This window comes from Sinohyriopsis cumingii, chromosome 16 (genome assembly GCF_028554795.1).
Source record: "Sinohyriopsis cumingii isolate HCF-2022 chromosome 16, ASM2855479v2, whole genome shotgun sequence".
In the NCBI taxonomy this organism is placed as follows: domain Eukaryota; kingdom Metazoa; phylum Mollusca; class Bivalvia; order Unionida; family Unionidae; genus Sinohyriopsis; species Sinohyriopsis cumingii.
The window spans coordinates 11027942-11041944 of record NC_142976.1 but is presented as its reverse complement, the minus strand read 5'-3'; the positions used below and the strand labels follow the sequence as shown (position 1 = coordinate 11041944).

Here is a 14003-nt window from a genome sequence, read left to right as displayed (position 1 = left end):
TCTTCACCTTTTCAGGAGTTTCACCACCGGATAAAAGATAGTCCATAAAATCATCTAAACCTGAAAGAAAAAGATAATTGTCGTGCAAACTGAATAAGTCCAGGTTATTTTTTTTAAAAGAATCAAACATACAGCATAAAAGAATATGTGCATATCATTAAATAATGTTTATAGATTACTACATTTGTATGGAAAAATATGAACGAGTTTTTTGGATGGAAATACTGCATGACCTTTGGAGTACAGTATATCCATCCAACAAAACAAGTTCATATTTAACCACAAATGCAGTAACCTTTTTATTATATGCTCATTTTTTTATTCTACCTAAGGCTTAACTATGAAAACAAACTACAATACACGAAACAAAGTAACTAAATGTATGCTGTTTTCCAAACTAAATACACAAGCACAGATTCATCATTACGAAACAACATTATTAATGTGCACATAACTCTGCCCAGATAAATTTGAACTTAGTCGTGCACTAGACATAACATTTGAAAGAAAACAGTGTTTTGGTCTACTTAAAATTGAAATTTGGAGTCATATTGTGAATGAATGCGCATTGCAACAACTTTTCCATTTGATCTGGAATGAATAGATTTTGGTACTTTTGTAGATTCTACAAAATTTTGTGATTATGGACTGGATTTATCTGCCAATTCTACATGAAATAAATCAGATTGAAGCAGCGATGGAAAACATGCTGACATCTGCAAGTGTCATTGAATGTGGAGAAAATATGAAGTCTTTCAATTGCAATTATCAAAAAGATGCTATGAAATGTAATGTTTATTTCATTTTGAGTGTAGTAAGGAGGATTTAATTGTACTTGGAATATAGTCAAAATTACAGTACAATTTCGAAATGTGTAATCTAGCTTGAGAACCCATGACATGGCTCATGTAATTTGGAGTTGCAGAACTAAGAAAGTACATTTTGAGGAAATATAGGATGTAAAACTGTAAGAATATTTTTTGCCATCCTTATTACCAGCTAAAGAAGACAGTTTATGCATTGTTACTTGCATGTTTTTTGTAAGGACCCTGTCTGGCGTCTACTGTCAGTATAGCTAGCCTAAATCCAAAACACTGTATCAAATAAGTTAACGCGTAATGTGCCAAAGCAGCTGGTATGTGGCAGTCCATGAAACATCTCGTTTAGTTCATTCAGAAACAAATTTAATCAACCAAAATGTAAAGCGCCTACTACGAGAGTGTACATGATTTGTTTACAAAGTAGTTCTTAATACACCATTGGGTACACATGAGTTCAATATGAAGTTGTGTGCGAGTGCAATATCATAAAATACTGAACGATTCTGACATGGTAAAGTTAACGGAGAAACAAATGAGCATATAACAATGAATATTACTGCACTGAAAGACAAAGATTTTATTAGTGAACAGTACCTCTAAATACTTCCTAACCACCTCTACACACTTTCTCAGAAAAAATTTGTTTACCACTTTGCATTCATTTTTTAAAATGTTATTCATAAATGGGAAAACAACTTCGATCTGCATGCCAACTTTGAAATCATCTGCACCTCAGAAAATCTTTGATAATGAAATTTGATAATGGAATTCAACCAAAATCATCTGGAGCTAAATCAGGGCTATACGAGGATGGGCAAAGTTCTAAATCAGGGCTATACGAGGATTAGGCAAAGTTCTAATGTTGTGCACCTTCAGGAAGTCTGTCAAGATGGCAGATTTGTTATGTGCCTGTGCAATGTCATTAAGTAGATGGTAACCTTGAGTATTGAAAGAACAGACTATACAAACAGACTATACAATACAGACTATACAAACAATTCAGTAGTATTAGGCAACTTTTGAAAGACCCTAAACAGACCATACAAACAGTTAGTTCAGTAGTATTAGACAACTTCAGAAAGACCCTAAACAGACAATACAAACAGTTAGTTCAGTTGTATTAGACAACATTTGGCAACACTGGAGGCAAAGGAATATCCAGTGACACTAGATGAGTCGGACACAGGTATAAGGACAAATAGATTTAAGCTTAGAAAAATAATGCATATGAAACTAAAATGACAGTCCACTTGTGATCTCTACTTGTTTTTCCTATCTAAACTTTATTCAAAAAACTAAATCAATGTTTCATCATTTTTTATAATCTCATTAAATTGTCTCTGGTCTGTCTTTTCATATTTGACGTAATTTTCTGGTGATTTTCAGCTCAAGTCTGTTCTTGATCAGCCACTGACAGATACAGGACACACAATGCACAAAACATTCTTAGCTTCAAATGATTCTTCAGCAAATAAAACATAACTGCTGAATTATTGCCCATGATAAAGAAAACATCTTCAATTGGTTATTGAGTATCTTCATCAATTGCACTTTAATACCAGCCATTCCCTGTTCACCAATCGCAGATATTAGTCTGCCAGAACAAGGGTCCTCTTCCATGGTTCCATGACTATCTTTACAACAATGAAACTACTTTACAACTGTAGGATTGGTCATAGAATTATATCCTTAAAATCTTTATCCATGCCAGCCTTAATATTTGTTCGAGAATACAGTAAGAGTGCCTGGATTTTATGGTATGCTCTTTGTTCAGTAACATGACTGTTTCTGTTCTGACATTTTAACATCCCTGTCATTTAACTATGTTATGTCTGATGCATATATCTGCAGATATCCACAACATTGTACATGATGGCAATAATTTAATGACAGGTTCAAAGAAACAAAAAGTTATAACATAATAGTCAGAACATTTCCCATTGTAAAAGATTGACCTTGGAACTAAATTCCTAAACACTATAAAAAAAACCAAAGCAGAAAATAGGAAAAATCAATAATCATTATTACCACAAATTCTGAAAAAAATGATGCACACATGATGCTGCCTCACTTATTCTACACTGTTTAAAATAGGTGTTTCTTTTCATATATGTTATTCTAGGTGTTTCTTTTCATACTGTTATTCTAGGTGTTTCTTTTCATACTGTTATTTGAGGTGTTTCTTTTGATACTGTTATTCTAGGTGTTTCTTTTGATACTGTTAATCTAGGTGTTTCTTTTCATACTGTTATTCTGGGTGTTTCTTTTCATACTGTTATTCTAGGCATTTCTTTTCATACTGTTAATCTAGGTGTTTCTTTTCATACTGTTATTCTGGGTGTTTCTTTTCATACTGTTATTCTAGGCGTTTCTTTTCATACTGTTATTCTAGGTGTTTCTTTTTATACTGTTAATCTAGGTGTTTCTTTTCATACTGTTATTCTAGGTGTTTCTTTCATACTGTTATTCTAGGTGTTTCTTTTCATATATGTTACTTTGTATATGGATCATTTTAAAGTGTTATGTGTTTGTCTTGATTAAATATACAAAACAAGAAAACTAAGATATTGTACTGCACTGACCTATGTGGTTCACTTCAAATCATCAAGATAACAAAAAGAAATCAGACCCTGATCTGTAAGTGTGCACCATTGAGTATGCTGTTCACAGATGCATGATCTGAGTAAATGGTACAAAAACACATGGCTTTCCTCAATACTCATCCAGAGGGGTATGGCAATTGACTGACAGTCAAACATTGTAGCAGGGTAATTAAAATATCACTATGAAGTGTGTTTTTCAGTACTCACTAAGAGAGATATTGGCAATGAAACCAGTCATACGATGGAGTGAATTATAAAAATATCAGTAGTATACAGACTCGACTTGTGGGATATCATCAAATTAACACAAGAAAAGCAAAAGAAGATTGGCAAAGCTAGAAAAGACTTTATGCTCTTGTCAACAATATATTTTTGGTGTAGTCCATGGTTTGATTTCTGTGTCAATAAAACACATTATGAAGGTACGTCTCACTTCATCTTTGTCAAATCTGTGTAATGTATGTACTATTTTTGGTGTAGTACTTGGTTTGATTTCTGTGTCAATAAAACACATTATGAAGGTACGTCTCACTTCGTCTTTGTCAAATCTGTGTAATGTATGTACTATTTTTGGTGTAGTACTTGGTTTGATTTCTGTGTCAATAAAACACATTATGAAGGTACGTCTCACTTCATCTTTGTCAAATCTGTGTAATGCATGTACTATTTTTGGTGTAGTACTTGGTTTGATTTCTGTGTCAGTAAAACACATTATGAAGGTACGTCTCACTTCGTCTTTGTCAAATCTGTGTAATGCATGTACTATTTTTGGTGCAGTACTTGGTTTGATTTCTGTGTCAGTAAAACACATTATGAAGGTACGTCTCACTTCATCTTTGTCAAATCTGTGTAATGTATGTACTATTTTTGGTGCAGTACTTGGTTTGATTTCTGTGTCAATAAAACACATTATGAGGGTATGTCTCACTTCGTCTTTGTCAAATCTGTGTAACGTATGTACTATTTTTGGTGTAGTACTTGGTTTGATTTCTGTGTCAGTAAAACACATTATGAAGGTACGTCTCACTTCATCTTTGTCAAATCTGTGTAATGTATGTACTATTTTTGGTGTAGTACTTGGTTTGATTTCTGTGTCAGTAAAACACATTATGAAGGTACGTCTCACTTCGTCTTTGTCAAATCTGTGTAATGTATGTACTATTTTTGGTGTAGTACTTGGTTTGATTTCTGTGTCAATAAAACACATTATGAAGGTACGTCTCACTTCATCTTTGTCAAATCTGTGTAATGTATGTACTATTTTTGGTGTAGTACTTGGTTTGATTTCTGTGTCAATAAAACACATTATGAAGGTACGTCTCACTTCATCTTTGTCAAATCTGTGTAATGTATGTACTATTTTTGGTGTAGTACTTGGTTTGATTTCTGTGTCAATAAAACACATCATGAAGGTATGTCTCACTTCATCTTTGTCAAATCTGTGTAATGTATGTACTATTTTTGGTGTAGTACTTGGTTTGATTTCTGTGTCAATGAAACACATTATGAAGGTATGTCTCACTTCATCTTTGTCAAATCTGTGTAATGCATGTACTATTTTTGGTGTAGTACTTGGTTTGATTTCTGTGTCAGTAAAACACATTATGAAGGTACGTCTCACTTCATCTTTGTCAAATCTGTGTAATGTATGTACTATTTTTGGTGCAGTACTTGGTTTGATTTCTGTGTCAGTAAAACACATTATGAAGGTACGTCTCACTTCATCTTTGTCAAATCTGTGTAATGTATGTACTATTTTTGGTGCAGTACTTGGTTTGATTTCTGTGTCAATAAAACACATTATGAGGGTATGTCTCACTTCGTCTTTGTCAAATCTGTGTAATGTATGTGCTATTTTTGGTGTAGTACTTGGTTTGATTTCTGTGTCAATAAAACACATTATGAAGGTACGTCTCACTTCATCTTTGTCAAATCTGTGTAATGTATGTACTATTTTTGGTGCAGTACTTGGTTTGATTTCTGTGTCAATAAAACACATTATGAGGGTATGTCTCACTTCGTCTTTGTCAAATCTGTGTAATGTATGTGCTATTTTTGGTGTAGTACTTGGTTTGATTTCTGTGTCAATAAAACATATTATGAGGGTACGTCTCACTTCATCTTTGTCAAATCTGTGTAATGTATGTACTATTTTTGGTGTAGTACTTGGTTTGATTTCTGTGTCAGTAAAACACATTATGAAGGTACGTCTCACTTCATCTTTGTCAAATCTGTGTAATGTACACACTATTTACTATCAGTCATAACTGGTTAATTTCTACAAACTAATACAGTATCAAATTCCAGAGCATTTTTAATCTTCGCAAGGGTATTGTCTATGCTGATTTTAAGTGGTTACAGTTGCTGTATAAAAAAACACAGAAAACTGCAATGAAGTACATGTACATGCATACATCTTATTTTTGTCTCAAAACACACACACACACATCCTTGACAAATAAGAAAGCCTGATATTCATGGAAAAACTTATTAGCTTGTTCAACCTGGAATATCTGCAAGAACATCACTTGCTGCTGCTAACCGTCCACTTCTGTCCACGCCATCTAAATACTGCAGCTGTTGCAAGGCTGTGATTATCTCCCTTTGGTAGCCTGTGAATAAAAATCATACTCATTTTTCTCACTTGAAGCTCTTTGCAGGGTTCTAAAATATTTTGGTGGTATTTCTATACATATTTGTGATCTTAAACATTTTTAAATAACACTTTGTAACCCATACTTAAGTTAAGCTCCTCTAGTGTTTTGAGACTTCAGCTGTATTAAGCTGATATTTACCTTGTTTACTGTTGAAAATGACCACAATTTCTTCATTCCAAAACAGCCTACTCTTATAAACACCAGATTGTTATACAGTCTATCTGTAATCAGACTGTTATAGATACATAAAGACCACAAAACAACTGTGTCTACCAAACATGATCAACAAATGAGCTCAAATGACAATTGAAATTTTACAATTCAGACATTGAACATTAGGTGCCATTAATCTTCCTATGCGATTCTTTGTCTTTATGTTATGCTAACTCTTTCAACACTCTACAGCCACAAAGCACACGACAAAATATGTTTTAAAGTTTATCTCTTCGATTTGTCAAAAAATTATACATGAATAGCCACCCAAGAGTCTGCATTTTGGATATTATATTTCCAAGTATCAAAATCTGATATTTAGGAGTTTAAGCCCAAGTATGAGTATTGTACTCAAAAGGCTTGGAGAAAACAAGGCATGGTTTCACTACCCTTCAGTTTAATAAAATGTATACATACCTTATATAGCCACTTATAAGTCAAATAAAACTGCTATGCCACTTGTTCTGAGTAATTAGTAAAACAAACAACGAAAGCTCTGATCTGCTAGTGCATTATACAATGGCAGCTCAGGCTCTATCTTGATTTTATCTGGACTCAACTTACAAGCAAGTATACTGTACATTTATTTTTGTTATAAATTATCCCTCTTTCAGTCTCTTACCTTACTAGGACAGTGGGGTAGAGGACTGTGACCCAAATGTAATGAGTTAAAATCCTTTATATGTTTTATGTGTCTTGTTGCTTTGAATGATATAACCAACCTTCAGTCAAGAAATATAATTTACATTTTTACACATTTGACCTTTGATTCACTCTTGTAGATAGACAGACAACATAACTAGCATTTTTTAAGATGTACTACACAAAGTAATTTTTGGGAAGACATAGTAATGGACCGAAGGATGGTTGATTGGATAAAAGATATCACATTATCTCCATGTTCAAATTGAAAGTATTGGGATATAAACCAAATTTCATCATTAAAGTAAATTTAGACTTATCAAACATCAACCTTACACAAAAAGATGACATAAATTTCAGAGTTGGTTATTACCAGTAATGTTGTATGCCAATAAATATCTTTAATACAATATGGCACATTTATTTTAGACCAGGTTATTGCCAGCAATGTTGTATCCCAATAATTTTGGACTTGGGTATTGCCAGCAATGTTATATCCCAATAATTTTGGACTTGTTTATTGCCAGCAATGTTGTATCCCAATAATTTTGGACTTGTTTATTGCCAGCAATGTTGTATCCCAATAAGTATCTTTAATACAATATGGCACATTTATTTTAGACCTGGGTATTGCCAGCAATGTTGTATCCCAATAATTTTGGACCTGAATATTGCCAGCAATGTTGTATCCCAATAATTTTAGACCTGGGTATTGCCAGCAATGTTTTATCCCAATAACTGTCATTAATACAATATGGCATTTATTTTCAACCTAGGTTTTGTCAGCAATGTTGTATCACATTAATTTACTTTAATATAATATGCATCACAACAGTATTGCATACATATAAAAACAAAAACTGTATCATTGCATCAATCCAATTTAAGATAGTGGAGATCACTTTAATTTCATGGGCATCTAATTTTTATGATTTTAGTCATGGGTACTTAATATTAAGGACCTGGGTATCACCAGCAATGTTGTATCCCAAAAATTATCTTTAATACAATATGCATCACAACAGTATTCAATTATTAATAAACTAAAATTGTATCCTTGCATACCAGTAAATCCACTTAATAACAATGTGAATTGCTTACAATTTATCATATCAAATTTCAGGGTTTGGTCCCCACCTGCCCACCCATCCCCACACAAGTAAAACATCTATAATAAAACCCACAAAAGGATCACATTTAAGTGTTCTTCATAGGTACAAATAAGTACTGTGTATAAGGATTGTACAAGCAATGTATGATACAGAAAATGGTGGGGGGGGTCGAAGGCAAGCAGAAAGAAAAAAGACAAGAAATAATAGCTGGTCATGTACAGATGGGTAGATTGATAGATAAATGGATTGTTGGGCAGATGGATGGATAAAAAAGGCAACAAATAGTACATTGCTTGACTGCAAAAGGCTCAACTCAACCAAATATGTGACCAGTGTAACTAGGCATATTGTTCAAATAAGATAGATCACTAGTGTCTTTTAAAATGCAGATGATAAATTTATTGATGGGATATTCATTGTCTCTTTACACAGTGCATGATGTTGCATAGCAACAGTGGTTACAAGTCAGATTGATCAGAGTGGTCATCAATATCAAGCAATCTGTATAAGAAATGTTAAAGGGATCAACAAAATGATGAGCTCTGTGGTCAAGTGGCTACTAAACAATGATTTTACTGTTTATCACTAAACTTCACTTACAATAAAATAGGCACCATATAGCATCTGTATTTTATTGATATGGGTTTACTGAATAAACATTTTTAAATGCATAAATAACATAAATCATTGTAAAAACGAACAACACTATTTTTTCTCTCCTAATTTTCATTTAATTTTTTTCAAAAGCTGGTTAATAATAAATTTAACCTTAATTTAATTTTTCAGACAAATTGGTGATGGTCCATACAGTCATTAGCCAAATTTTGGCCAAGCACACAGTTAGCTAAATGGGAGGGATTGGGGAGGTAAAACTAATTTTAATTTATGCTTTAGTCACACTGATCAAAAACAGAAACTGAGTTGCACTCACAGTAGAAGGAGAGGTCCATCTATAGAAGATCAATGTCTCTCTGAGCCCCATATTGGGTTGTACCAATGGGCCCCAGAGAAACACATGTATCATGTGTACAGTGCTCCACCTTCCTAATGAGAGAGCGACCTGCTGAAATCATGTTCTACCTCCCTGAGAAGGGTGCGCAACTCACCTAATGGGAGGATGCAACCCACTAGAAACCAGAGACAGCCAGTGTCAAAAAGCAAGGCATGAATCTCACTTCTTTTTCTTGCAGAAGGAAGCTTCACTCAATGGTTCACGTGGGGCTTGGTTAATGACCATAAGAAACAAGGTTTTTCCTTCTGGGTACAAGAAAGTGGGAGACAGGTCTCTAGAACCCAAAACACTAGACAAGAGCATCAAGGTGAAAGAAGCTCGAGAGCCATTGAAAGTGGATACTGAACATCTCTTAGTCTTAAAAAGGAACAAAAGAAAATCAGCAATGAAGTTAAGGGGGAGCAGAGAGTGTTCCTACTACACAATATGCAGAAGATTCTCCACCAGGCATCATAAACTTTGGAAGCAGAAGCTCTCATGGCCTGAATGACACAAATGGCAACTAGGCCCGATAACCTGTTCTGACAGAGAGAATGCTAGAGATAAGCCAAGCAAGATGGTGGAGAATGTTCAGGCTGTTTCCAAGGGGGTTCCCCAGTGTAGCGACTGAGATCCTTCCTGTGAAGTAGAGATCTGGGTCGATCAATCAAGAGGTCAAGATCAATGGACCATGATCAATGGGGCCACAAAATGGCAATGAGAATGATCTGAGGAGAGAAGTTTTGACTCATTGCAGAACTTGTGGTAGAAGTCAGAAGAATGGGAAGGCATATGTGAATCAGCAATTCCACTGGAAGCTGAATGTATCGATTGAATGTGCTCTCTGATCCAGGACAGACAAGTAGAAGGGAAGTTGTTGAGCTTGGTTGCAAAAAGAACCACTAGAGGTCTTCCCAGAGGGAAAAACAGGGACTCTGTTACTTAATGGTGAAGAAACTGTTCAGTTGAGGAAGGCTTATCTTTTCTGGATAGACTGTCTGCTAATATGTTAACTTGCCATGAATGTGGTGAACTCAGATTGAGACATTCTCTGAGGCTGACCAGATGATGAGGTTCCAGACCTCCACGCAAAGAGAAGGGGCATGTGTGCCTCCTGACATCATCGGTAGGCTACAACGGACATGTTGTCTGAGGATACAATGACACATCGGTCCCTTATCATGTTGATGCACCCTTCCATTGCTAGAAATACTGCTTCTTTCATTTCTAGGTTGCTGATGAGGAGGGACAATATAGCAGGAACGATGGAGAATTATGCTCTCCTGCTCTAAATGAGCTCCCCAGCCTGAATCTGACACATCAGCGAAGAGATAAGAAATGGGGTTGGGTGTGTGCATGTGGATCCCCATCAAGAATCTATCTCAATTCATCTACCAAAGCAAATGGTGGTGAAAAACTGGCCCTAGAGAGATCAGGGTTGATAGAGAATCTGTGTGAGGTTTCCACCCTTCAAGAATGAGGAACTATAGAGAATACATGTGGAGACGTCTTAAAGGAACCAAATCAGCAGGGGCATACAAAGTTAACAGTAGGGAAAGATAAAAAGGCAAGCAGACAGCACAGTGTCTGCTCACAGCATCTCTAGCTGAGCCAGGATTCCATCTACCCAACCCAGGGAGCCCAAATCAAGTTTTGGTTGATGATGAAGTTCATCCCCCACATAACAAAATCCTGTGATGCAACAAGTTCCAACTTCTCGAGGTTGGGTAGGAGACCAAACTGAGTTACAGTGGACCAACAGCGGAACATATCTTATGAAGGGACTGAACTTGGACATGGTGAATCAGCAAGTCACTGAAATACAGGAGAATAAATATTCCCTGTATTTGGAGGTAGGCCGCTACTACTCCCATGACTCAGGTGAAGACTCTGTGAGCACAAGGCAAAACAAAAATATCTGCAGTCTGGAGGAATATGGGGATGTGTAAATATGCATCCTGAAGGTTGATGGAGATGGCCCAATCTACCTGCTGATGTAGTGCTCAACCTCCCTAAGGGAGGATGCAACCCCTGGTTGCAGCGCTCCACCTCCTTCAAGGAAGGGTGCAACCTACTATCACAGTGCTCCAACTCCTTAATGGGAGGGTGCAACCCACCATCACGGTGCTCTACCTCCCTAATGAGAGGCACAACCTGCTATTGTGGTGCTCTGCCTCCCTAATGGGAGTGTGCAACCCACTACCTGAAGTGCCAAAGAAGTTGTCCCAACATGTGAGACCTTGAAGAGATTCCAGACAATTCTGAAAAAGAAGAGGAGGGAATGTTCCTCTGGCCTTGATATAAAACCATAATTTGCAAAAAGTGCAATGATTTTTCCTTGCTCACTTTAAGCACTTATGCAGTCTGTGAGAGTATCCCAAGGGCCCATTTGTGGCCACACTGTCCCACACACTGTTCCGATATTATCCTGCAATAAAGAAATAATGAATGTCATCTTAAATCACTTGTTGCTATAACTCACCTGGGTGTATGCAGTGTAGTAGCATGTACGCACCTGTCGATGCACTAAGAATACTGTATGATGTTGGCTCGAAACTCACCTGGGTGTATGCAGTGTAGTAGCATGTACACACCTGTCTATGCACTAAGAACACTGTATGCTTGAAACTCACCTGGTTGTATGCAGTATCATACCTTGTACACACCTGTGTATGCACTAAGAACACTCAATGCATTAAGTAAACAAAAGAGCTGACTCCATGGAAATTACCTGTAGTTTTTCCAATTGAAAAAAAAAACAATTCACCTGTGAACTTTGTTTATTAAAGCAACATTCAAATACATATGCAATATCAGAGTGTGAGCAACACAAAACATATACAACATGAAATGAAGATGAAGGGAACAATGTCCTCAATGATAGGCATGGTCTATTGTTATTTTCCTTAGAACACAAGGATTTACAGTGTTTTTATAATGAGGTAAGGAATGTGTGTTCACCTTAAAGATGGGATATGAGGTAGCCTCAAATGCCCTTTGATATGCCCTTTACTAATGCCCTTTACTACTAATGCCCTTTACTAATGCCCTTTGAAGAACTAAGGCTATGATACTGTTTCTTATACAACGGGAGAGTTTTAACACTAAGACTAATTAAAAACTGCAGAAGATGGTTTATTTTTGCGGAAAGTTGCCACAGGCATAATTTCTTTGGCAGACATCTACACAATATGGCATCTGTGGAAAAGATGACAGATAATATTTAACTTCTGCACATGACCATGTGACATACTGTTATGTATAATTAATTTAATTGTTTGTCTGTTATTTTTAAATTTTTATTTCATTACATGTTATTGTAATGTAACATTTTTTGCTGGACTTGACCTTGTCCAAAACTGAGTTCATTTCTGCTTGACCTGACTGACTTTCTTTTAATTTTTTTAAATTTCATTTATGTAAACAACTAATAATAGCTTCAATCTACTCTATGTGTATGAGCTTATTAACCAAATTATTAATCAGGTAAACAAGAAGTGGTAAATATGTTGATCAGGGTCAGGGTTTTGGAGATTCCCATTTTATAGGTTATTGTGTTTAAGTAAACAAAGCTCACTAGACCATTCTGGAAGGTTATTTTCCATTAGGTAATAGTTGTTTTTAAAATATGCTAATGTGACCTGAGGTCGAGCAGAAAACTACATTATCTTGTGACTGTGAAGATTTTACCATTCCTGCTTTAACATCTAGCACTTTAAGTTGTATCATGTTGTGTCCAGTTTGGGCTGAATTTCATTTTCTTCAAATTATTGAATTCATGTGATTATTTGCTCTGGAAATACAAAAGTGCTCTGATAAAATTCTTAGGTAAAGATGTTCATTGGAATTTATACTGAATACATACCTGGAATAATATTTCTGTGATTCAAAAAGAGACTACTGACACATCAGAACTTCGCTGACCATAACAGACATGTCGTCGCCTTCAATTTTGGACCTCTTTGGGACTTGAACTGAGTTTCATTCAGGATTTTTTTTATTATTAGGTCTTGTGGTTTTAATTCTTGGATTATAATTTGGATTTAATTCACAATACCATTAGTTCTTTTTTTTCTAATTTTTCCCTTTGTATTCAAGGAAAATAAATTATTTGTTAAATTGTACAAAGCTTGTTGTCTTCACTCTTTTCTGTTGCTTATTTTAAGAGCATGGACTCATAACACATAACGAGTGGTGTGCAAAAGGTTATTCTGAATTTTCTCCATCTGTGGGAGGATGTATTCACATAAACGGATGGTGAGCTTTCGGCAGGCAAATAGGTTAGCTATGTAACAGCAGCAGTATAAGTAATTGCTGCTACTAGAGATTTTATTACATTAATTATGTTGGCAGCTTTATGTTGTCACACACCCCCCAAAAAAAAAGTTGAAAAAAAAAACTGTTTGAATCATTTGGAGAATCACTTGTAGGACCTTCCTGGTGTTTCTATAATGGATGGATAGAAAAATGAATGGACACAGGAAAATGCAGATGCTTTAGAGATTTTGTCAGATGTACAAGTGATTTTGGAGATAAATTTTACTTTGGGGAATGCAATTATTGCATTATGTTTCATTTGGATTACTCCATTTTTTATTATTTAATAGTTTCAATACAATCTAAGAGCATAACTGTATTTATGTCAATGATTTGTTTCATGCACTCTGCTGAGAGCATTCTGATCTTGACTACTGGTGTATAAGCACTGAACAGCACAGTTATCCAAAATTATCTGTACAATTATCTAGAAATACATGTCCCAAAACTTCCAACAAAAGCTAGACAGCCTGGTGTATTAACATTGAACAGCACAATTATCCAAAATTATCTATATAATTATCTAGAATACAGGTCCCAAAACTTCCAACAAAACCTAGACAACCTGGTGTATTAACACTGAACAGCACAATTATCCAAAATTATCTGTATAATTATCAAGAAATACATGTCCCAAAACATTTAAG

General features: G+C 35.4%; 1 protein-coding gene across 1 annotated transcript in view; it reads right to left on the bottom strand.

The window, feature by feature from the left end:
- Window positions 1–14003, bottom strand: part of LOC149779943 (leucine-rich repeat and coiled-coil domain-containing protein 1-like) — a 476629-nt gene that overhangs the window by 453182 nt on the left and 9444 nt on the right. Inside the window, exons 4-5 of the mRNA XM_089936640.1 lie at window positions 5929–6036; window positions 8–60 (exon numbers count right to left, since the gene is read on the bottom strand). Coding sequence (XP_089792766.1) covers window positions 8–60; window positions 5929–6036 — 161 coding nt within the window. The remainder of the gene's footprint in view (window positions 1–7; window positions 61–5928; window positions 6037–14003) is intronic.